Here is a 24771-nt window from a genome sequence, read left to right as displayed (position 1 = left end):
ATACAGCTGTCTCAAACACTTTGATTTTGTGTTCTTCATCATAATTTCAGATGTAGACTTGGTTTCATTGAGATTAACACAATTTGTAAATCAAATATTGTCCATTCATAGAGTCCTTTCAGTTTCTGATTTAAATAAAACTGATTCTACATTTTGTGTCTATTTGTTTTGGTGATTCAGGTTATTCCCATTAACGTTCATGTGGGCAGTGGAGCCAACATCGGAATCACGCAGTGTGTAGAGCACATGATCGGCACAGTCAGAGGAAAAGTCATTGAGGTACAAAACAACACACAGCTCTAGCTATTAGGGCTGTCCTTGACTAAAGATTTTTCTGGTCGACTAGTAGTCGTTCATTTTAAGCATTAGTCGACTAATCACACGTTTACTAATAAACCATATAAATCATTTTTATGAGCCTTTAATTGCCTATGTAGGCTAATGTGCATGAATAAAGCTTGCCACAGCGCATCGACAGAAGTAATGGTCATGAATGTGTCAGTGAAAAACAGTAAGGAGACCGCATTAACATTTGAATAATTTTATAAACTAGTGTTTTCTTTGTTTTTGGTTTAAGAGATGAAGTCGACGACACTGACTCATCATCTCCGCAGTAGTGGATGCGCCTGTATGCATGTTTCACACTGATTCTATAATCTGAGAATTTGTTTTCCATTTGAATAGGTTCATTTGAAAGCAGACATTACACTTTCTATAGATACATTTTTTCATGTCTGTAAGGTAAAGATATACACGGTGTTTCGCGCTCAAGTTCACAGAGAACGAGACGGCAGAAAGTGCATCCTGTTTGCTTTCATTATTTAACAAAAGCGCTATTTGTTTTTATTGTAAGTGCTAACAAATAAACGTAGAGTCTTTACAGATTTGAATGCTGTATTACTCTTATCTGTATGAGCAAAAATGACCAGTATTTTAAGAGTAAGTGAGTGCAGCGGCGCCTCAATCTGTCCTGCAGTGAGCACATTGCTGTTCAGCTCCTCTCTGCTCAGACACTGAATAGTGCACATTTCTCTTGGTTAACATTAGATTGAGCGGCCATGTAAAGTTGCTAAGACTTACATATTTCAGATGATAAGCTATATTTGAGGTCGATGAATGATAGGTGAGCGTTTGGATGTCCTGCCCGATGTAGGCCCACATAGACCAGCCCTTAATGATCTGTCCGTCACGGACTGCGTGATTTCGCCTGTGGAATTTTCATTATTAATATTATTATTATTATTATTATTATTTTTTTTTTATTTATTTATTTTTTTTTCTGTCGACTAATGATTAGTCAACTATAAGGGAGCAGCCCTACTAGCTAGCCAATGACACTTTTGCTTTAGAGAAATATATATAAAGCAGTGATTGTATTTTCTGATCTCCAGTGATCCATGTGAATTGTGTGTGCGTATGTGTATATCTATATAAGAAAATTAGCTGCATTTTCAGATACATTTAAAATGCACTTATTTTATGCTTCGTGTAGCTTTCAATAGCACTCAGTGTTCAGAATGAACGCTTAGCAGCAAATTTGAGCTCCACAAGAGTTGTACAAGTGCTGAGTTTGGGTTGAAAATGCAGCATGTGCCAACCATCTTACAAAATTTGTTATCAACAAAAGGGAAGCTTTAAGGTCTGCATATAAATGTTTGAAAGCAAAGCAACGTCCGATTCCAGGCCTTCACGCTCCTTGAGTTTCTCCACCGCTGGAAAGCTGCTCCAATATTTACACGGGTTCTACCTCTTGCCTGATCGTAACCCTTCTTTTTAATGTTTTTTGTTCCTCTGAAAATCTCCTCTTTTTTTAATTATTATTATTATTTTTTTTTTTTTATCTGCGATCTCTTGCTATCTGTAGTCGATCTGTTAATATCCGTCCTGAGCGTTCTCTTCTCCTTATCATTACTAGACTTACCCCTTACTGCCTACTAGCTTCTAGAGATTCGATATTACACATTACACAAAATCTAAAATCAAATATTCAAAAATTGCCCAGTGCCCCTTTAAGACAAATATTAGTATTGTAATTTTACTGTTGTTTTCTGAAAGTATTATTGTATAAGAATTTAAAAGGTTTTTCTTCTTTTTTTTTTCCCCTTAGCTGATCACATCAGATAAATGCAAGATGTCCTAAATCTATTTTATCAATTTGTGATTGTCTAGTAAATATAAGAAATTAAAAGCTTGTACTTAAGTTCCTTAATCGTTTGTACAAATCTGTGTAACATTTATAGAGAGCACTTTTTGTGGAAATTGGTCTAGAATGAAAATAATAACAATCCACCTTATGTTGAAATTTTTGTTGTATACACAACTAAAAAATCTATATAATTATATAAATCTTAATAATCTTAAATTTTTAAAAAACTAAATTTTATTAAAAATTATGTTCTATTAAAACACTTGAGAAAAAAAAATGTATGTCATTTTAAATAAAAAAATCATATATATATATATATATAGTAATATATATATTATATTATATATATATATATATAGAAATGTATGTCATTTTAAATTGTCATGTTCATATTATGTCATTTTAAATTGTCATGTTCATATTTGGTAATTGTGTTCTTTTGCTCTAGGTTCACAATCACTTTCCTCACAAGCCGATCATCTTGGTGGGCTGGAATGTGGGGTCATTGATCTCTTGTCATGTAAGTCTCTCTAAACTCTCCATTAGTTTTCTGCATTGCCATCTATGATCGGCTGTGAACTGATGAATTTATGTCTGTGTTTGTGTCCAGGTGTCCCTTATGGAGTATGTGACTGCTGTTGTGTGTTTGGGTTTCCCCCTCCAAACTGTCAATGGGCCACGAGGGGTAAGAGGAAACACAGTTCATAGTTTCTCCCTGCTCTTTGCCATGATGAGCAGCATGAGAACATTCAGCAGATGGTTTAAACATTGCTGGCTGAAGTATAATGTTCGGACTGTGTTTGTCAGGATGTCGATGATCCGCTGTTGGACATGAAGACTCCAGTGCTGTTTGTGGTCGGGCAGAACACACTTCAGTGCAGTCCTGAGAACATGGAGGAGTTCAGGGAGAAGATTCAGGCTGATAACAGCATGGTAGTTGTCGGAGGGGCAGACGACAACTTGAGGTTTGTGATCGTGTCTTCAGACATTCAGGTGTGTGTTTCTGGGGAAGCACTCTGTATAGACTGGTTGAAAGCATTCGGCTTGGTTTACAGGATCAACTCCACTAAGATGAAGATGGAAGGCCTGACCCAGACCATGGTGGATCGCTGCATTCAAGTCAGTACTTCTCACTTCTCTTCCCATCAAAATCAACGAGCATAGTATTCAAATCAGTTAAGCTTGATTTCACGTGTCATTCAAGATGAAATTAAAGGTCAGAACCAGCTAAAGTCTAATTTTAGGGAAAGCTGACTGCTCTGTCTTGTGTGTCCTCTATTCCCCTTTGTTTCCAGGATGAGATAGTTGATTTCCCCTTTGTTTCCAGGATGAGATAGTTGATTTTCTGACAGGAGTTTTGACCCGTACTGAGAGCCATGGCCATGGCTCCGGTGAAACTCGAGATTTGGATGCAGAGAAGAAGAAGAAACCTCGTCGTGAGCTGCCCTTTGACCTTGAGAGGTCACGGCCCTCTTCACCTGCTGTGAGGGTACCCATCTCCCCGTCTGGATCTGAGGTGAGAAGATTTTGAAAACAAATGTTGGATACACCAGGAGATATGTGTAAGTTTTGTTAGCTTTATCCTCAACTACGTAGAAAATTTCTATTCGGTTTAATTTTTCCCAAATTATGTTTTTTTTCTATTTTAATGGTTTAATTTAATTGTAGTAATCAAAAAGAGTGTCTAATTAATTGAAATAATATATATATATATATATATATATATATATATATATATATATATATATATAATATATATATATATATATATATATATATATATATATATATATATATGCTGCAAAACAGATATTTACTCTTTGAATTAAAACATTGAAGAAAAATTTTGATTATTCCTTAAAGTAATGATGATGATTATTATTTTATTTTAATTTAAGTTTAAAGCTCTACTTTTGATTTATTCATCCAAAATTTGCTAAACTCTGTGGTATACTGTCAATTCAATTTTTAGGAATTCCGTGTTTCTTTACGCTAAATCAACACAAGCATTTAGTTAATATAAAGACCCAATTAAACACATAGTAACATGTCTAAAATCAATCTGAGCATTTAGTTAATATAAAGAGGCAATGGATCATGTGAAGTAATTCAGACCTCTGCAATTATGTTTCCCTTTCAGGATATGTCCAGTGTCTGCAGTAGTCCTACAGCCAGTCCCAAACCCAAGATGGTCGGACTTTCTCCAGCTCAGAAATCCAGTCTCATTACTGCCACGCAGCTGCTGAAGACGCACATGCAGCGCTCAGGAACTGTGCTCACACACAAACAAGCGCAAGGTGTGTAAATGCACAGATTGAGCCCCAGAACCCTCCACACAGCATACACACAGGATGCATTTTCATCCGTGCTTTTATTTGCAGTGCTACGGCTGTTTTTGCCTGGTGGGACATAAATGCACAAAATATATGACCGGCAACCAATTTTATGCATTACTGGTAACAAAACCGGTAGTAATGTGTCTCTCGTCCCTTGCCTAACTTCTGTTTTTGTTTTTGAATGCAAAAGTGTATCCTGTGTGTATCTGAGTCATGTTAAGCCTGACACTGAGCTGTTCTGCCGATGCCTGTGCATGTTAAATGACAAGGGCTACGCAGTTTACAGTTGAAAAGCTTACGTTAACCCTCTGGGATTTACAGTCACATCCTCCCTATATCGAGGAGAATCTCAGATCCCATCAAGCAGTAATGTTGTGTGTGATTCCTGTCTTTTCTATCCCCTCTACTTTCCTTCTTCACTCTCTCCATCTTTGTCTTCCGTTCGCTACAGCTCAGTTTGCTGCTTTTATGAAACATAATATGCTGGTGAGGAAAAGCATTCCTCCTGGCAGCCCTTCATGTCTCTTTGGTGAGTATCTCTCCTTCTCTTTTACCTTCTGTCTTCCATCAGTCTGCCCCATTTATCTGTCCTTCTTTACTAAAGGTTGTCTGTCATGTCTGTGTCACATATTCCCCTTTTACTGTTTCACCAGCTTGTGTTTGCTAAAGGGACTAACAATAGTGAATGCATAAATGCATAATAATAAAAAAAAAAACCCTAGTCATATTTTTATTTTCCCTAACCGGTGCATTGTTTGGCTTTTGACCCTTAAGCACATTTAAAGTCGTCTCTCTCTCTCTCTCCTCTCTCCTCTCTCTCTCTCTCTCTCTCTATATATATATATATATATATATATATATATATATATATATATATATATATTATATATATATATTATTTATTATTTATTATTATTATTATTTTTATTTTTTTTTATTTTTTTTTTTTATTTATTATTTTTTTTTTTTATTATTATTATTATTGGCATCAGCTGATATGAGTCAGAAGTAGCACCCAGCTCCCATTCTCTGCCTTCATTAATGTCTTTGTTTAACAGATCTGTCTAATAATTGAAAGGCATACATTATAATAATTTTTCATATACTGTCACCTTTCTTAAGTCTTTTAATATATAATAAACAGTAGCAGACTTCTGCAAATCCAGCTGTTAGATCTTCTGGTGTGCATTGTAACCTGCATAAATGTGTGTGATGATCCATACTTGCAAAAGATCCTGGGTGAATAATTAGGTGCGGACAGAAGAGTTCAGATATCACTGGACATGCATAAGCAAGCAACATTAAATCCTTGGTTTAAAAGTATGCTGCACTTAGCATCGGCCAACAAAAAGTTCAGATAATTTGAGTGCTTATTTAAAGATTTGCATTTAGTCCAAACTCAAATTTAAATCCAGTTCTATCTACACAATCTTTCACATTGTGTTTAGTTCAGAAACGTGGTACAAATAACTGTGATTCAACAATATGAAAACTCTAGATAATATTTAACTTTATTTCACACAAGCATTGCTATTTCTTCAAATCAGTTTAATCAAATTGGAAGTTTTTACTACAGAATTTGTGTTTGTCTGCCAGAAATGCATTACAAGAAATGCAAGGATTGCAAGGCGCTCGTCAAAAGGCATTTCTGTCAATACAACCAGCAATGACAAATACAGTATACTATAACTGGTTCACTTCTGCAAAAAAAAAAAAAAAAGGCCAGATAATTTTCACACTAAAATTGCAAATGTACTAAATCATGTTAACTATGCAATCTTGAGTGCATTTCCTTCTTGTGCACTGGAGTTCTGAAAGCATCTTTGACACAAACCAAACACTGATGTCAAAATGACTTTGTGTCTGAGTGTTTTGAAAGCATCTTAATCTGTACCCACAGATCTCTGCAGGATTTCATATAACCTGTATTGGCACCTTCTGAGCACTCGGTGAGCTCGAGAGGTTGTTGGAGACTGTTGGTGCTTAACTCTTCAGCGTTGTGTGTTTCAGTGCCGGTGCCCAGTGAGCAGGTGGAGGGTTTGGACCGAGACGACCTGAGGCTTCACCTCAAGAGAAGACAGACTCCCAGTCCCACTCCCACCAAAGCCTCCAAAAGAGCCAAGATCAAAGTCACCATCGTCTCCCACGGAGACGCGGCGGGAAATACGGCTGGCTCCACTTCTCAGGAAGGTAATGAAAACAAAGGCCTCGTTCAGCCTACTGAGCCGCTGGTTAAACTATGTGCGGCATATTGATGGGTGGAATGAAGATTTATGAAGTTTTCAGGGAGATTGATGACTTTGTTAATCTGATTTGTGAATTGATTAAAGTTGGATGTTTAGTTTAAAGGGATAGATCACCCAAAAATGTTAATTGTCATCATTTACTGGAAAAAAATGCTATGGAAGTCAATCATATACACATGCGCTACAAATTATCTCCTTTATGAAAAAATGTCTTGCCACTGTTTACAACTTACTAGTTTTCTGTATTGATATTATGGAAATAAACAAAACTTAAATGAAGAAAACAATCATAAATGACAATCAAAACAACCAAAAATAGCAATATTGAGAAATGATACAATAATATATATATATATACACTAGAGATCGACCGATATGGGTTTTTCTATAGCCGATGCCGATGCCGATGCGATGTTTAGAGGTCAGGGTCAGCCGATGGCCGATATGTGCTGCCGATTTTTAGGGCCGACATCTTGAAGTTTTCCCCCCCCCTCATTTTTACATGTCACACTAATAATAAGTGGATGCACAACATTTCTAAACTTATCATCATTTATTGAGCACTGACTTGAACCATCTCTCGACTCTTAATTTTGTGCACTGCACGGTATTAAAAATTAAAAAAAATATCTAAAGTTAACCAAACAAATCAATAAACTGACCAAGTATTAAATATATAAAACAGGTAATATCAAGTCAATCATTTACATAAAAGTTTTAGAGCATTTTTCAAGCAGAATTTTTCAAGTTTGTTGGAACATAAATGCAAACTTAAATATACATTTAAATAAAAGAAATAAAATTTTATAAATAAAAATCAATTAAACTGAAAAATATAAAAAAATATATATATATAAAAAATAAATAAAAGTAGTGCTGCAAACACACTAGCAACCAGCAACATTTGTGTTTGGTATAAATGACACAGAACATCTAAAGTGCATACTAACTTCAAACTTACATCGCAGTCTGTTCATTATTAAGATTAAGTACAGTCAGCCAAACATATCAAAGGTTACACTGGTCAGTTTAAATAGACCGTAGAATACCGGTCCACTCTGCTGTTATGCCAAGGACGTTTTTGCTCATGTGAAGAGGATGATCTTTTCCGTCTAGTTTACATTAAAAAAATTAAAAATATTATAGTTTAACATTCAGATACATTGCGAATATGGAAACATTTGGATATGTGCAGAACGAGACGTGAGCAACAACCTCCAAACACATCTAGCCAAACCCGCGCTCGCTCGTCCTCGTCTGCACGCACACACCCACTGTCACGATCTAATGCACTGTAAATGCAGGATTTTTTAAAACAAATATGCCTACCGGAATGCAAAAATTCAAAATCGAACATTTTGCAGAACAGGATCAAATAAAGTACTGGTCATTAATACTCACATAAAATCTTTAATGTGAAAAAAAGCGGTTCACTGACTGCGCAGCACAGCCACAAGCGCCACAGTTACGTTTGGGATCGTTTTATTTTAATTCTATAGTGTCATTTGAAAACATTGCAATTGTGTTTTAAAATACAACAACGAGCACCACGAAACCATTTAAAGAGGCGCATTCAGCGCGGTCGCCTTGATGGGAAAACAGTCAACACAGTAAAATGATCTCAAATGTACAGCGCGCTCCCTTCATTTTATCAAATGATCATAATCACATATTCATTTTACAGTCCTGCTACTAGCATTTTATTCAGACTAAAACCCCTTTAATTCGGGTGAGAAAGCTTTTTTTTCGAGTGGCTTTTGCACATAATAATAATACCGCTGCAGACGCATTTTGCAGCATTAAGCTTATTCATTGATTGTTAATTTAAACGACGATCGATCATGGAAATTATCAAATATTGACATCCCTAAATGTAAATGAGTTGGATGGAAACCTGGCTATTGTCTGCATCAAACCATGCTTCCGAACAAACGTCATTCACCGTTCTGTGCTGCTCCAGGACAGCTGTCTCTCCGAGCAAGGTGCTGTCTGTGAGCGGGGCGGAGTAACGTAGCCCTCAATCACGCTGCAGTGTTTGTGAGAACTGCCACCTACTCCACCCCATTTACAGAGTGAAAATTCTCTGACTACCTTTATCTCCCAGGACTGTTGTTGAATCTTCCAAAAGTTTTGGCTTGGGGTCCTTCACATGCGGCAACAGCACTTTCCACCGCACCAATAACACGGGGCTGCCCGCCGACGTGCCTGAATTTAAATCGGCGCTACTAAACACGGATATCGGCCGATGCCGATATATTAAAAAATGACAGATATCGGCCCGATATATCGGTCGACCTCTAATATACACTACCGTTCAAAAGTTTGGGATCAGTAAGACTTGTAATGTTTTTTAAAGAAGTCTCTTCTGCTCATTTATTTGATCAGAAATGCAAAAAAAAAAAAAAAAAAACCTGTAATCTTGCAAAATGTTATTAGAATATAAAATAATGGTTTCTATTTAAATATCCTTTAAAACATAATTTATATCTGTGATGCAAAGCTGAATTTCCAGCATCATGACTCCAGTATAAAAGTGTCACATGATCCTTCAGAAATCATTCTAATATGCTGATTTATTATTAGAATTATCAGTGTTGTAATCAGTTGTGCTGCCAAATATTTTTTTGGAAACTGCGATACATTTTTCAGGATTCTTTAATGCATAAAAAGTTAAAAAGAACAGCATTTATTCAAAATAGAAATCTTTTCTAACAATATAAATCTTTTCTATCACTTCTTATCAATTTAACACATCCTTGCTGAATAAAAGTTTTAATTTCTTTCAAAAAAAAGAAAGAATAAAAATTTACTGACCCCAGAACTTTTGAATGGTAGTGTATATTGTTAAAAAAGATTTCTATTTTAAATAAATGCTGTTCTTTTTAACTTTTTATTCATCAAAGAATCCTGAAAAAAAGTATCACAGCTTCCAAAAAATATTTGCCTGTTGCCAACACTGATAATTCTAATAATAAATCAGCATATTAGAATGATTTCTGAAGGATCATGTGACACTTTTATACTGGAGTCATGATGCTGGAAATTCAGCTTTGCATCACAGATATAAATAATACTTTAAAGGATATTTAAATAGAAACCATTATTTTATATTCTAATAGATTACAGTTTTTTTCTTTTTTTTTTTTTTTTTTTTTTTTTTTTTGCATTTTTGATCAAATAAATGATGAGCAGAAAATACTTCTTTAAAAAACATTACAAGTCTTACTGATCCCAAACTTTTGAACGATAGTGTGTGTGTATATATATATATATATATATATATATATATTTTTTTTTTTAAAACATTTCGAATTTTCAGCATCATTACTCAATTCTTCTGTGTCACATGATCCTTCAGAAATCATAATATGCTGATTATAAACATTCCTGATTATTATCAATTTTGAAAATTCTAATGAACAGCATTTATTTGAAATAGAAATCTTTTGTAACATTATAAATGTGTTTACTGTTATTTTTGATCAACTTAATACATCCTTATTAATATAAAAGTATTCATTTAAAAAGAAAAACTTGCTGACCCCAAACCTTTGAATGCTAGTGTACTTGTTCAGTAAAATCACGTAATGCTAGTCCCAGGTAAAATTTGGAAAAGGTGTCTTAGACTGTATCTTGCCACCTCAAGGTATTTACATTTATGTTCGTGTTTTCTGTGCAGTGGGTTTGTCAGGAAAGCCCCTGGGACTGACAGTGGGCCAAACGGTATCGGGGGCCAAAGAGCTGTCTGAGCTTCTCAGTGCACAAAGGTAACTTCTGACTACAGAAATGTAGTCTGATATTCACATGCGATTTCAAATCTTTGAGATTTCTGTTTTTGCTGTGTTTATCAAACAACACCAAATACAATGTAGTCTGATATTCACATGCGATTTCAAATCTTTGAGATTTCTGTTTTTGCTGTGTTTATCAAACAACACCAAATACTACTTTTTCACTCTGAACATTTATGATGGTGTGAACAGGTCTTTAATCTTGAGCTAATTACCAGTGCGGTTTGTATTCTTATAGGGCTGTGCGATAAATCGCGATTAACGTTAAATTTCGCGTAAATTAAAAAACAAGCTGTGCATACAAAAAATAGCAGCCAGTCGTTTATTTTTTGATTTATCGTGCAGCATATTGTGTAATGATGATCTTCATCAGCTACATCATACATATTACCCAATTGCAAAGATTTATATCGCCGTTTTTATTGCAACATTTGCATGATTTATACAATGTTGTGCCATGTTGGATCAGATAATGTACCAGCTCTTGCGTAACTCCATTATCCTGCATCTGCACTGTATTTTGTAAGTTTCCACTTATACATAGAACTTGCGTATAAACTTGTAGAAAATGAAAACTTTTTTTCGGTAACACATTTTAAGGTGTCCTTGATACTCGTTACATGAACTTACTATTATAATAACAATTAATTATGCATAATTACATGCAAGTAACCTGTAGTTACATGTAGTTAATTAATATTACTCAGTACTTAAATTAATAATTACACTGTAACAAGGACACCTTAGAATAAACAGTTTTTTCTTATGTAGCATGCAGGGTTTTTCCTGGGTCAAAATTGGTCTTCGGTGGTGGCTGACCGACATGGTCATCCACACACAGCAAAGAGTACCCTAGTACCCACATGATCCGCAAGCCCAATACTGACAATAAATGTTAAATTTAAAATAAATACAAAGAAACAGTTTGTGATTTTTTTTTTTTTTTTTTTTTTTTTTTTTTTTAAATCCTATTTATTCATGAAAAAACGATCACTGTCAGGCTAGATAGTAAAAGAATGCGATTACAACTTATTTTACATGTAAACATCATCGATACCAAAGTATATTTGAAATGTCAAAGGTGTCACAATTTATCTATTTACAAATTATGCAATTATCAGACACAGATATTACCTGTCACTCTCACTGTCATCCTTTCTTGCCGTCTTTGCAAAAAAAGCTGTGATTTTTCCACGACTGGCTTTCATAGTTTTGAAAGATAAAATCCTTTTTTTGATAGACCTGATAATTATTATAGTATAATCATATCAATTAAAAAGTAGCATTAAAAACGTAGCATTAAAAGGTGTAATAGTGTAATTTTGTGCCATATAAAATATAATAAAATTAGCAGCTAGCTAGCAACAGCTTGCTTTGTGCTTTGATCTAGTTTCATCTCACTCCAGTCTAACTTTAAACTAAATGATTTTATAGGTAATTTACTACACATTGTCATAGGCCTATACATACTGTGGATTATTAAGGCTAAATTTTACTAAACACTCTTGCCAAATGGGGTAAGCACACTTACTTTCTCATTTCAGATGTGTATGTTCTTCTAAGAAGTAATGATTTGTTATACACCGATTCAGACACTGACGGCAGACCAACTGCTTTAACCATTCATTATAATGAATCGACTCAAAGGAGACATTAAGCCTGGCTCACACTACAGGATTTTTAAAATCCTAACCGATTATGAAATCTGGCTGTAACACACACATTAGGAGAATCTTCGCAGATTATCTTCCCTCAAATCTTAAACATGCACACACTACAAGATTTGAACATCGCGGCGCAATACACACCACAAGATAGCATTAAGATTATCCGGAGGGAGCGCCTCACGTGATCTCACGCAGCAGTTCGTCACTGATATTTGTTTACATATGTTAGCTAGCGTGCTTGCAGCTTTCTGTACTCCACCAGTGCATTCAAAACTAAGGCGATTTTACTCCAGCGCTTCTCTTTCTCCTTACGGTTGTGATGCATTTTCGACACATTATACAGACTGTCGTGTTACAACAAAATGTCCAGAAAGTATCCAACAGAGCCGTACAGCTGTTTTGTGCATTGGCTGTGAAAGTACTGACGTAATCATAGCCGTCATCATCCCGATTTAATCCTAAATGTCAAACATGTTTGATATTAATCAGGGCTGCCTCGATTTGTGCGAGAGCAGATCGGGAGGTGCAAGATTCGATCGGTGAACACCTCCCATTACCAGATAATCCACGCCGAACATCGGGACCGATCGAGGTGCTCAACAAGATGTTTGCTCCGATTCTCAGGAGGGGGATATCGGGGCTAAATCGGGCTAAAAATCCTGTAGTGTGAGCCAGGCTTTAGGTCACGAATCGGATTTTAGCGGACATGTTGTGTGGGAATCCTGGCTGTTAGGACATCGCGAAAGATTTGTCAACACACACACACACACACACACACACACACAAAGCACTTCATAACTGGAGAGATGTTTTTTTTATTTTTTTTTTGCGTTTATTTAAAGTTATGTCAGCTGCATGTGCGGAATGCTTGTCACAAGTTGTAAGAGAAGATAAGGCCATTTTTTTTTTTTTTTTTGACTGCAGTTCACACCCAGCAGTAATTCACCAAAAATATTCTCCGAATGCACCACGTGATAACATGGATTTGGTTTTCCGACCTTTAGGGTCAGTTGATTTTGATGCGAGGGAGAGAGCAAAGACAGAACTGAAGACGGAGAGTGCACCCGCGGGGGAGGGGGCGCTGTGCTCGTTCTCTCCGTCACTCCGTCTGTAGCCTGCTTCACTCACAAAACACAATTACACATCAAATAAGCTTTGGTGGGACAAAAAAATCATTTTTAAATCAAAATTTCCAATGTAGGAAAAACCCTGGCATCAGTGTGTGTGTGTGTTGGTGGTTTGATTCTGAGCTGGTGTCCTGTGCTCCTTTAGGTCAGGAGGTTTGGCAGATGTGTCTGGAGCTTTGGGTTCCAGTGAAGGGCCGTTTCACAGCCTGCAGGGGAGTGTAATGTCGGGTTCTTCCTCTCCTGTCCAGGCTCAGGCCCCCGCCACGCAAGGTACCACCACCATTACATTCTGCCGACAGGGTCATCTGAAAGCTCTGTTTAAAGGGTCATGAAACCCTAAAACACAGTTTTGAGATGTTAGCATATATGTACAGGTTGCACATCAGTGAAAACAACAGTAGCACTCATTTTGTTTATTATTAATGGAAAAGTGGCTGTTTTTGTTTTTTTTGGAGCCATTTCATTCTTCCAGTTCAAAAAGCAAAGTTGAACCAACTTTGATCGGCTGCCGTGGCTGGAGAGTACAAATCTACAGTACAGCATCAGTTTTCTGAGCTTTTCTTAGTATTATTCATGAGAATGTACACTTATGATCTAATATGCATGAGGTCGTATTACAGTGGAGAGTTCAAATCTTATGAAAGAGTTTCTGCGCTTTCGGGTAAACATGACCCGTTTAATGTGTAACGACACATGGAGCACGCATGAGAGCGCAGTTTCTGCACAAAACGCCGTGATGAGTTTAACAACACTTGCTGCGTGCATCGTAGTTCAAATCTGGACTGGAACAAGCGTGTTTGAAGATTTTGTGAATATGTTTCATATTCTCTCGTGCTATAAACATGAACCAGCATCGTGTATGCACACAGTATCATGTCTTCTTCAAATGAAATATGTGCAAATAAGGGAACTGATACAGTGGTATGTCTAAGCATGAATGCGATGACACGGCAGATTTTTGTGATACATAGCAAACAATGATTTAGATCAAAAATTCAAAGAATCCTTTCTGACTCTTTGTGTGTGTGTGTTTAGCTCCTTCTGCCAGTAGTCTGCTGCAGGGCCTCAGCCTCAGTCTGCAGGAGATCAACACTAAATCACCAGGCATCCCCTCCACCACACAGGTGCCGGCCCATCTCTAATATCTCTATTGCTTCCTTTATAATAAACCTGATGTATAATTGGCACTGAAGCGCTCCTGTCTGTGTGTGGTGGTGTTCAGGTGTGTCAGGGGCAGGTGTTGAGCTCACTCAGCCCAGGCGGCGGCACACTAGTGCGGGCGGTGCCGGTCGTGTCGACAGGCTCTGGGATGACCAAAACCACAGCCATCCACCATCTCCTCACCAACGGCGGCCTGGCCAAACTAGCCCATAGTCTGCCAGGACTGGCCCACGTCTCCAGTCAGAGCACGGGTACGTCCTCATCGCCGATGATGACACAGCGACCCAAACAGAGGCGTCCGCGATGAGTAGGGACTAGAGTAGCTGTAAGGTCAGAGGTCGAGTCCATGTGAAGCATCTAAGCTGATAAACGTTCTGAGAGATCAATAAACATCCAGCTGAGTGTGTAGATATGTACCATAAACTTTGTAGTTTTTTAATGCATGTGAAGAGCTTTATTGGGTGATCTTCTACAATATCGGGCTGATTCAGCTAAGAGTTTGTCAGCTTGCGAACTAATGTACTTTTACACAAGTGCCCTAGGGGTCGACCTTTAACTCAAACTGCTGTTATGTCCAGAGGACCAGAATATTTATATGGCAGTGCTGTAAAAATGACAGTCGTGATCAGTTCCCACAACAGCAGCTTCATTCATGCTTAATGTGACCACCTCACTGTTGTTTATGTTCCATTTTTCTGTTTTCATTTTGCTTCTGTTCTCAGTTTTTGTTATTTGTTTCCCTTTTTTTGTTGGATGAGGAGTTTGTAAATCATAAGGCTTGCTCTACTCACAAAAACATTCATTAAATCCCCAACAGCAAACCGTTTTTCCTACCTCTTTGTGTCATTATTATTCTGCTTTGTTTTCATCTCCCAATTGCATGCAATAAGTGTTCTTTGCAGCAGTTGAAATTATGCAAATACATTCCGAATAAATAACAAAACCAAAAAACTAATTATGGATTATTAATCCATAGTTGTTTAGTCAAATGCAATAGTAAGTGTAGATGCTAATATTCTGTATTTTTTTTATGTTAAGCAGTGTATACTGTGAACAGATAGTGATGTACTTGACTGACAAGATTTAAGACATTTTGACAATTTAACGATTCACAATGAAAACTTAATGGTATTTAGATGGACAGCATCATTATTATAGCATATATGTGTGTATATATATGTGTGTATATATATATACATATATATATACACTGTGTATTTTTAATAGTGATAGTACCCTGTATGTAGTATATAATAGTAGGCAGTATACTGTATAGTACATTGGTGTTGCTTTTCATGCACCCATTATGCAGCAGGAACTTTGGCGGCCCCAGCTGACACTTCATCACAATGCAGTCACATCCCACAAACCTACAGACATTTGTCTGTGACCTTTGATTTTTGTCTACAAAATCCATTATACACAACATGAATAAAAATAAAAAAAACACTGTAAAATACACTGTGGTACCATCTTTTGATCAAATGCTGAAATGTAATGGACTAAATGCTTTAAAATAATTAAATCAGCAGAGATTCATTTATATTCGGTAAGTCTTTCAATATTGGTGGAGCTGAACAAACAAACAAAAAGTTATTAACTTTTTAGCATTTTTAATTATTATTAGGTCATTTTAAAAAGGCTATTATTAAACTTATGCCTAATACTCAGAACTGTACAGAAACAAAGCACACTTATGCAACTAGAACACTAAACATAAAAAAGCAGAGGTGGACAGTAACAAAGTACATTTACTTGATTACTGTACTTAAGTACACTTTTTAAGTATCTGTCCTAAAGTATTATTTTTCTACTTCGCTACATCTGAAAGACAAATATCATTCTTTTCACCTAACTACATTTCTACCAAGGTCCTCGAAGTAGAAAGTCGTTATGTAGCAGCTTTGAAAGTCAGTGGGTGATTTTTTTTTTCTTCTCTAAAACGTGACATATTTATTTATTTTATACAGCCTATCAGTAATCACTCTTGTATGGTTATGTGAAGTGATTTCCCAGCACACTGACCACTTGCAAATGTGATATCTATTTACAACAATTCAATAATAAGAAATTAATATTGTGGTATATATTAGACAATATTGTCTGATTTTGCAAAATTGTGTAAATGAAAATATTACCTATAAAGCCACAGAAGAACTGTTGTGTTTGACTTGAAGCAGCACAAACAAGACATCAAAGTGCCTCGAGAGCGATTAGAAAGCATTTTTGAATGTTTGTTTTGATGTCAAATAAATCTTGCTGTTTTGCTTTCTTGTTAAAGCAGTGTTGCTGTTGTAAAGTTATACAGCTACAGTTGTGTTGATGGGTTTTAAAGCAAGTTTGTTTTTCTTATCAGTCTTTGTTTACAGCAATTTCACTGTCCACTCTGTTCAAATGTCCACTTCATTCCAAAGATACTACAAGCTAGACAAGTGTGTTCAGTAGGTGAAATGTATTGTAAGTTGCTTCAGAGCCAAAAGGTTTTGCAAGTATTACACACAACAATAATAAAACAGTCCATTCACATAAAAAAGAGGAAATTTACTTTTCATACTTTTAAAAGAAAGTACTTCTGTACTTTTACTCAAGTAATTGAGTACTTTGTCCACCTCTGGAAAATAGTTGGTAGGAAAGTTAAGGGAATCTTCTTGTTAAGTGTTTTACTGTTTATTTTGGGACACGATTTATACACAAAGATTTTTACGAAACAGAATGGCTCTTTCATAGGACTCGGGACTCAAGATAAAAGTGCAGATAAACTATGAAATGCCTGAATAAACAAAAATGTAAGTTTCTGAGTTTTGACTTTAGGCTTTATAGGAGGTGAATTAAAAATAATAATAATAATTCTATTATTTTATCCCCTGTGTCACTCCTATGAGTTGCATTTCCCTGCTTCATATGTAAAAACACGAATTTATTCATTACTTGTTCATGGTGAATGTGTTTTATCACATTAAGTTAAAGACAAAACATAACAGACTTTAAATATGATTTTAAATATAAATATGAGTATGGTGAAGGCCCCTTGTCCATTTTATTCTAATTAATAAGGCTAGGCAAGTTTATTTATATACTGTAGCACATTTCGTACACAATGGTAATTCAAAGTGCTTTACATAAAAGAAAGTAAAAAAATCATGAAGAAAAATAACAAAAATAAAACAAGCAATTTTAAAACATTGGAAATTATTTAAAAATTGACTTATTTAAAATGAATTTAAAGCAGTTAAAAATAGAAAATGATTTTACATAAAATACAGTGAATACGTAAGATACAGTGCAATCAGTTCGGACATCGCACAGTGCTCATTCAATAATTGCACAAATAAAATATGAGTTTTGAGTCTAGATCTGAATGTGATTTATGTTTTAGCACATCTGATCCCTTCTGGAAGCTGATTCTAACTGCGGACGGTGGACTCCCCTTGTTGCAGACCCCCCTTGTTTTGTGTGAACCCTTGGTATTTCTAACTGACTCGATCCTAATGATCTGAGTGGTCTGTTAGGTTTATATTCAGTGAAAATATCTGCCATATATTTTGGTCCTAGGTCATTGAGTGATTTATAAACGAGTAAAAGTACTTAATAAGCAAATAATAAGAGGCATGCTTGCATACTAATACATCACCTAATAATTTTGTCTCATTTATTTATTTTATTTTTAAATAAGTATTTCACATTCTTACATATGTTTACAAACAACCTGTATTTATAAGATTTAGGAGAAAGATTTCACATTCTTACATACATATATATATATATATATATATATATATATATATATATATATATATATATATATATATATATATATATAGATATTTCATAGCACGAGATTCCTGTAATGTGTGTGTGTGTGTGTGTGGTCCTGGTATGCACCCAAAAGTATAGTAATACCCAAAATTTTGACCTTGTGGGTACACTTTTAGGTCCCTTATGAGGAAAACAGCTTAAAAATCATGATGTTTTTTGAAAAAAAATAAATAAATAAATTAGGGTTGTGTTTAGGGGTAGGATTATAGGATAAAATATACTGTTTGTACAGTATAAAATTCATTACTTCTATGGAATTTCCCCATAAAACATTGAAACCAGTGTGTGTGTATGTTGTTGTTGTCCTGGTATTCCCTATGTCAGGATAGTAAGAATAAGTCATACCAATAAATTTTGATCTTGTAGGGACAAATTCTGGTCCTTGTGACTTTATAAATTACACATTTATTTATTTATTTTATTATTATTATTATTTGTTTATTATTGTTTATGAAAATGTGAAGTGTAGAGTATTTTCTGTAAGCATTGTGTTTATGGGTAGAGTTAGGGTATAGAAAATACAGTTTGTACAGTATAAAAATCATTATGTCTGTGTAAAGTCCCCATGAAACATGGAGTTTTGTGTGTGTGTGTGTGTGTGTGTGTGTGTGTGTGTGTGTGTGTGTGTGTGTGCGTGTTTGTGTGTGTGTGTGTGTGTGTGTGTGTGTGTGTTGTCTGCAGGACTCAAAGTTCCCACCACTATCACAGTGACACTGCGTGGGCAGCCCAGCAGGATTCCTGCTCTCAGCCACACGGTGACGCCAGCGCCTGCTCACAGCGCACCGGACAACCAGGTGTGTGACACGCCGAAGCACAGCTGTCTGTTACTTCACTTCATCTCACTGCGACAAATTAGAGGAGCTCATCAAAGTCATTCAGGATATTCATTAACATTGATTTTTCAGGGGGTTTATCCCAAAATGTATTTATTTTTTGTTAATTTTTTATCTATTTAGTTTCCTCGCTTCAGCGCTCTGCGGTGTGTCGTCGGAGCATTGCTGTAGTAACCGTCTCATTGAGCATGCAGAGAGATGAGGTGTAATTGTTTGCTTAATCACTCTGAAGAGCATAATTATATGCTTGTCATTTTTGTTTTGGATCCCTTTAGGTATTTGTAATGGTTTAGTTCATTTAAAAATGCTTGTTAGTCATAAAAATACTATGCCTTGACTGTAATTTTAGCTCAGTAAACTTTGTATAGATGTTAGCAGTAGCACACAAATAATAGTCACTGCTGAATGAGTGAATGTATATATAGGTCAAGGTCATACAGGGCTCTTTTTCTGTGATCATTTTCCAGGACTTTTCCAGGACATTTTTAGTTTAATTACAGCCGGAATAAAAGACAAGGATCATGCTCTAATTCCTTCTATTCCTTCTATCTAATTCCTCTCTCCAAGTCTTTAAAAACATAGTTATGGCCATGACTTACCTATAAAATTCAAAACCAATATCAGTACCATAGCAAAAAATAAATAAATAAAAAATCAGTTCATTAATGCTAATAATATTAACGAAAATATATATAATTTAAAAAATATTGACTTGTATTCTTAAAATATTTTTCAATTAAGTATTTAAAATGGTCAAGTGGAAAATTTGTTGATTCTGACTAAGTTAAACACTTCTGATTGGCTATTGCATATCACTATTCACGGAAAGCGATATAAATATGAGCGAGTTCTGAATTGAGTCTGTACTTAGTTCTACCAGTGCTGCAGAGCACCCGGTTTTGTTACGTTTTTAAAATTTCAGTATCAACTTGGAACAGAAGTACTAATAGCCTACTTTTGACAATAATCAAAATTATTAGTTAACAAGTTACTGAAATTTTTCTCTTAAGGTTCACCACTGGATAGAACATTGGGAAACACATCAATGTTCACACTGACTGTCAAAAGTCAGTTGAGATTCGCCAGTCTTGATAATTCTTTTTTATACAAACAAATAGGCAGACCTTGATACTGAATTGTTAATATTCATTTTATTTTTTTAAAACAAGAGAACCTAGAATGAAAATATGACTACATGAACAAGATGTTTTTTGCTCCATTATAGGCTGAACTTTTAAAGTAAAAAAAAAAAAAACCCTTTAAAATTAGAGGGAACACTTTTAATCACAATCCAAACAAAGATGCTGCATACATGAGCAGTTTTTGATTTAAATTATATTAAATTAGATGTAATTTTAAACAGAAACAGTAGATGGACTGAATGAAATGCAGATTCACTCTTTGACAGCAGGTGGCACTTCTGGAACAGCAAATAAAGCATTTCCCTGGTTACTGCTGTAAACAAAGCAGCGCTGAGTATTGAATTTAAATCTAAGTGTGAGATCCTACAGCTTAAAAACAACAACATATCCACTGTATGTAATATTCCTGTTAAAAGCATGATAAACTATTTGGGTTGATAAACTACTTTATTTTTTATTAAAATTTTATACCTGTTGTGGAAAAAATGCAAAAGAGGTATAATTCATGGTTGGCGAGAGATCTTTCTATTCAAGGAAGAATTTTATTAAGTGAGGCAGAAGGTCTTTCGAGAGCAGCATACCTCCTTTCTTCACTTCGTGCCCCAAAGGATATATGCTCACAAATGGATAAAATACTCTTTAATTTCATCTGGAGAAACAAACTTCATAAAATAAAAAAGTGTCCTTATTAATAAACTACCTGATGGTGGGTTAAATGTTCTTAATGTTATGATTTTCAACCAAATTTTAAAAAGTAATTGCCTTAAAAACTAAAAAAAAAAAAAATAATCAAATAATTATTTTCAATATTGTCCCATATCATTTGAAAAACTTGGGGGATTGCATTTTTTTTGTTGCAGTGTCCTTATATAACTGGCAAACTTCCTATAGCTTTGGCCAATTATCACAAACAAGCATTACTTTACTGGTCACATTTGTACAAACACAATTTTTCTCCTAGCAGGTGTTTTATTTGGAACAATGGTAATATCACTCATAATAACAAGTCATTGTATGTGAAGAATTGGGTTCAGCATAACATTAATTTTAAACCAGCTTATTGACAAGAATGGGCAATTATTCACTTACCCTAATTTTATTACGAAATGTGGCTTTTTTGTAAACTAAAAACAATTTTAAAAAGTAATTAAGGCTATTCCCAGTGGCATAATAATTTTAAACATTTTCTCTGATGTAAATATTAATAATACAAGCGTACAAAATATCCAATTTTTTGATAATGGTCTCTCCTTTTTTGACAAACAGTTTAATTATGTCTTTAAAATAGATATAATAATAATAATAATTAAACAAAGCCCTTAATTTAGAACCTCATGATATTTTACTTTATCAAAACCCATCTTTTTCTGATAAACAGATTTACATTATAAATCTGTTATATTCATAAGTCAAAAGTAATTCAAAAGAAACCATCATATATTACATTTTGTAAAACTGATCTTAAAATATACTTAGAAACCCTTTCTAATATGAGATCACAAAATAAGAAGCTTATAAAAACAATACAAATTCTAAAGCTTTTCAAATTTATGTTACTGCCCTAATTCATTTTGTGTTTTTATTGTTGCTGTTGTTCTGTTTTGCATGCTTTGAGATGTGCAACTTTTCCCTATGTTTGCCTTGTGCCTTTGTGTAATGGAACTATGGAAGTAGGCCTACATAAAAAAACAATAACTTCATTGTAAGAAATATGATCACTTTTGGAACGTCACTCATCCAGAGCACTGTATTATATAGTTATGGTAATGTGTTCAATCAGTATTTTATCTTGCAGTGACCAGAAACTCTGAAATGGACGACATGAAGCTGAAATGGCCGTCAGTCACACATCCAATGAGCATCCAAAAGCATGAACAGATGAACCGAGAGGAATCAAATGAAGAAACCCGGTTTAAAGCCTCAGAGTCTGCTGATTTACCTTACAACCTGCAAAAGCGCCATCTATAGACACTTTCTTGCACATGTGGATGAAAACTTGACTTTACACTTAATTTATCTATTTTCTTTTTCCTTATTCTGTTATACTCTGGTTGTACAGCATCATGGGTAATTTATTGGAAAATGCACTTATTATTCTTAACAGTTTTAACAGTCATTCCATCTAGTTCATAAAAATGTTTTGCCAAAATATAATTTTTGATTTGTTTCATTTTGCCAGAAAGGTTTGTTGTTAAACATTTGCACAGAACCCCAGCAGAGCCTGAGCTTTATTTCCTCACAACCATAAAGAGCCTGAGAAAAATGGACCATTTAACTGTCAAAATACTGCTAATAAAATCAAGATATTTAAAAGACGACACAAGAGTTTTTTTTTTTTTATTATTATTGATTTTTCCCCAACATTTTGTATGTCCACTGTCTTTTATGCATCAGTCTTTCCTCACAACATCAGGATAGCTGTCCTTCAAATAACCCTCATGATTATGCCAACAGGGATAATAATATGTCTGCCTGATTAAGTCACTATTGTTTTGATTGCTGACTGTTTTTATTGCCCCTAATGAGGGAAACTAGTGGAGGTTGACAAGCATGAAACGGAAAGGTAGACACTTATTAATGCAGCAGTTTGTGCCCTCAAAACATAACCCCCGGTTTCACAGACAAGACTTAAGCCTAGTCCCAGACTAAAATGCATGTCTGTTTTATCTGAAAGAAACTCGCAGGGCAGAGGTTGCCAAAACGTTTGATACCAAGGACCCAAGTATATTATCCAACTTATTTTTCAATGCAGAAGATATTTGTGAATGCGCAGAACTTTCATTAGCAGATGTATATAAGGTCCAGTATACTGTGTAAATATGAAGGAATTAATAATTATAATCCTTATAAATGATACATTGCATTGTGTTTTGTTTTAAGGTTAAAGGAAATGTTTGTAAAATTAACGGATAATGTCCTGACAGAAAATTACCAGCACCTGGTATTTCTGATTATCTACATTTTTTTTTCTAACATTGTAAAAGAATAACAAAGTGATGTAAACAGTAAAACTACAGTGTGTTTGTGAATATGATAATAAATGAAAATAATATGATAACAAATACAAGTTTGCAACATCATACTGCTAAAATAAGTGGAAGCAGATGACAAACCATACACATTGTGCGTAAATACCGGCTCTTACATTATAAAATAATCTGTATAAATAATTTTATGGCAGCTATATAATTTCATGTGTGAAAAACTTATTTTGGGGTTTATAAGAACATCATAACGCATTATGATGACAGTAAAATAAAATATTAAATTTTATTAAAATATTAAATAATTGTCTTTTATTTTGTACATTTTACTGAATATTTATTTAATTACACTGAAAGTGTATATTTTCTATCCACTAATAATGTTAGGAGTATGTTTTTTTTATGTTTTATTATTAATTAAAATTTAATTGTAAAATAGTTCTGATTAATCTCATGTCTCAAACATTTACTCATTTGGTAAAGGTATTAAAAACATAAACGATATGTGAAGTAATTTTGATAATGCAAAAAAAAAAAAACAACAACAACAAAAACACTTATGTCTTTTCCCCACAAAATTTTGTGTGGACCAAAGGACTCCCTTGTGGCCCAGTTAAAAACTTAATTTATAGGGTGTTCTGTGTGATTCCTAGGCGGTTGCTAGTGTATTTTGGACGGTTGCTGGGGTGTTCTGGGTGATCGTCCAGCCCATCATCCCTACATTCATGTCTTCCATTTTTTCTTGTTCCTTCCATCTCTTGTCTTCCGTCCACAAGTTCCCATGGGCTTGCTACTATTAAAACTACCTGTCCTGGTTTTCCATCATGTCCCTCTTAAATTAATTGTAAGGATATGATATAATGGTGTCATTGCTTCATTTCCAGTCTCTCAATACAGTATGCCTGGAGGGCTGCAATGTTTCTCTAGGTTGATAAATAAATCCAGGTTGACATCCAGAAGTGATTCTTTTAATATTATGTCCTGGATTGTGTACATTAAAATTGATTACACTTTCCAAAGAATTCCCAGTCCTATACACAACAAAAAAACCTGAAGGATAAAGATGAACTCAAGAAAAAAAATTCATACACAGTCTGTCGGCCACAGACTAAAGGAGCTTTCTAGACATGACATTTCCACCTGAAGGATAAAGATGAAACTTAAGTAAATAAAATCTTGAGGTGCAAATGTGAGCAAACAGTAATACAAATAATTTCCTTGCTTTAACCTCTCACTCACATCAAACAGGATATAAATACTTGACTATAATCACACAAAATAACTATTTATGTCAAGTTGGGTGATTGTCCAAACACTGACTCAAATTGGGAAGTCACAGAAAACACTGAGTCTGAGAAAACACTCTTTCCACGTCCTTAAAATCACTGACACTTCTATGACTCATTGAAATTGTGATGAAATGTTTTCAACACTTTGTATTCACATCATAACCATTATCAAGCCCTTCACTTGATGTTTCGATATCAACAATCAGGACAGGCACTCAAACATTTACCATCAA

At 34.8% G+C, this 24771-nt stretch overlaps 1 protein-coding gene across 4 annotated transcripts in view; it reads left to right on the top strand.

Annotated features, from left to right (window-relative positions):
- Positions 1 to 22580, top strand: part of LOC109094468 (KAT8 regulatory NSL complex subunit 3) — a 30360-nt gene extending 7780 nt beyond the window's left edge. For 3 of the 4 annotated variants that reach the window (XM_042762795.1, XM_042762794.1, XM_042762796.1), the window contains exons 8-22: positions 181 to 279; positions 2595 to 2666; positions 2757 to 2831; positions 2954 to 3111; positions 3202 to 3265; positions 3474 to 3662; positions 4287 to 4443; positions 4934 to 5011; positions 6493 to 6672; positions 10408 to 10495; positions 13459 to 13583; positions 14349 to 14437; positions 14536 to 14725; positions 18972 to 19084; positions 22061 to 22580. In XM_042762795.1, the coding sequence (XP_042618729.1) occupies positions 181 to 279; positions 2595 to 2666; positions 2757 to 2831; positions 2954 to 3111; positions 3202 to 3265; positions 3474 to 3662; positions 4287 to 4443; positions 4934 to 5011; positions 6493 to 6672; positions 10408 to 10495; positions 13459 to 13583; positions 14349 to 14437; positions 14536 to 14725; positions 18972 to 19084; positions 22061 to 22063 (1680 nt within the window). In that variant the 3' untranslated portion in view covers positions 22064 to 22580. The remainder of the gene's footprint in view (positions 1 to 180; positions 280 to 2594; positions 2667 to 2756; positions 2832 to 2953; positions 3112 to 3201; positions 3266 to 3473; positions 3663 to 4286; positions 4444 to 4933; positions 5012 to 6492; positions 6673 to 10407; positions 10496 to 13458; positions 13584 to 14348; positions 14438 to 14535; positions 14726 to 18971; positions 19085 to 22060) is intronic. The other variant, XM_042762797.1, reaches the window with a different exon arrangement.
- Positions 22581 to 24771: the final 2191 nt, after the last annotated feature.

This window comes from Cyprinus carpio, chromosome A8 (assembly GCF_018340385.1).
Source record: "Cyprinus carpio isolate SPL01 chromosome A8, ASM1834038v1, whole genome shotgun sequence".
Lineage (NCBI taxonomy): Eukaryota > Metazoa > Chordata > Actinopteri > Cypriniformes > Cyprinidae > Cyprinus > Cyprinus carpio.
This window is presented reverse-complemented; position numbering and strand designations above follow the sequence as displayed.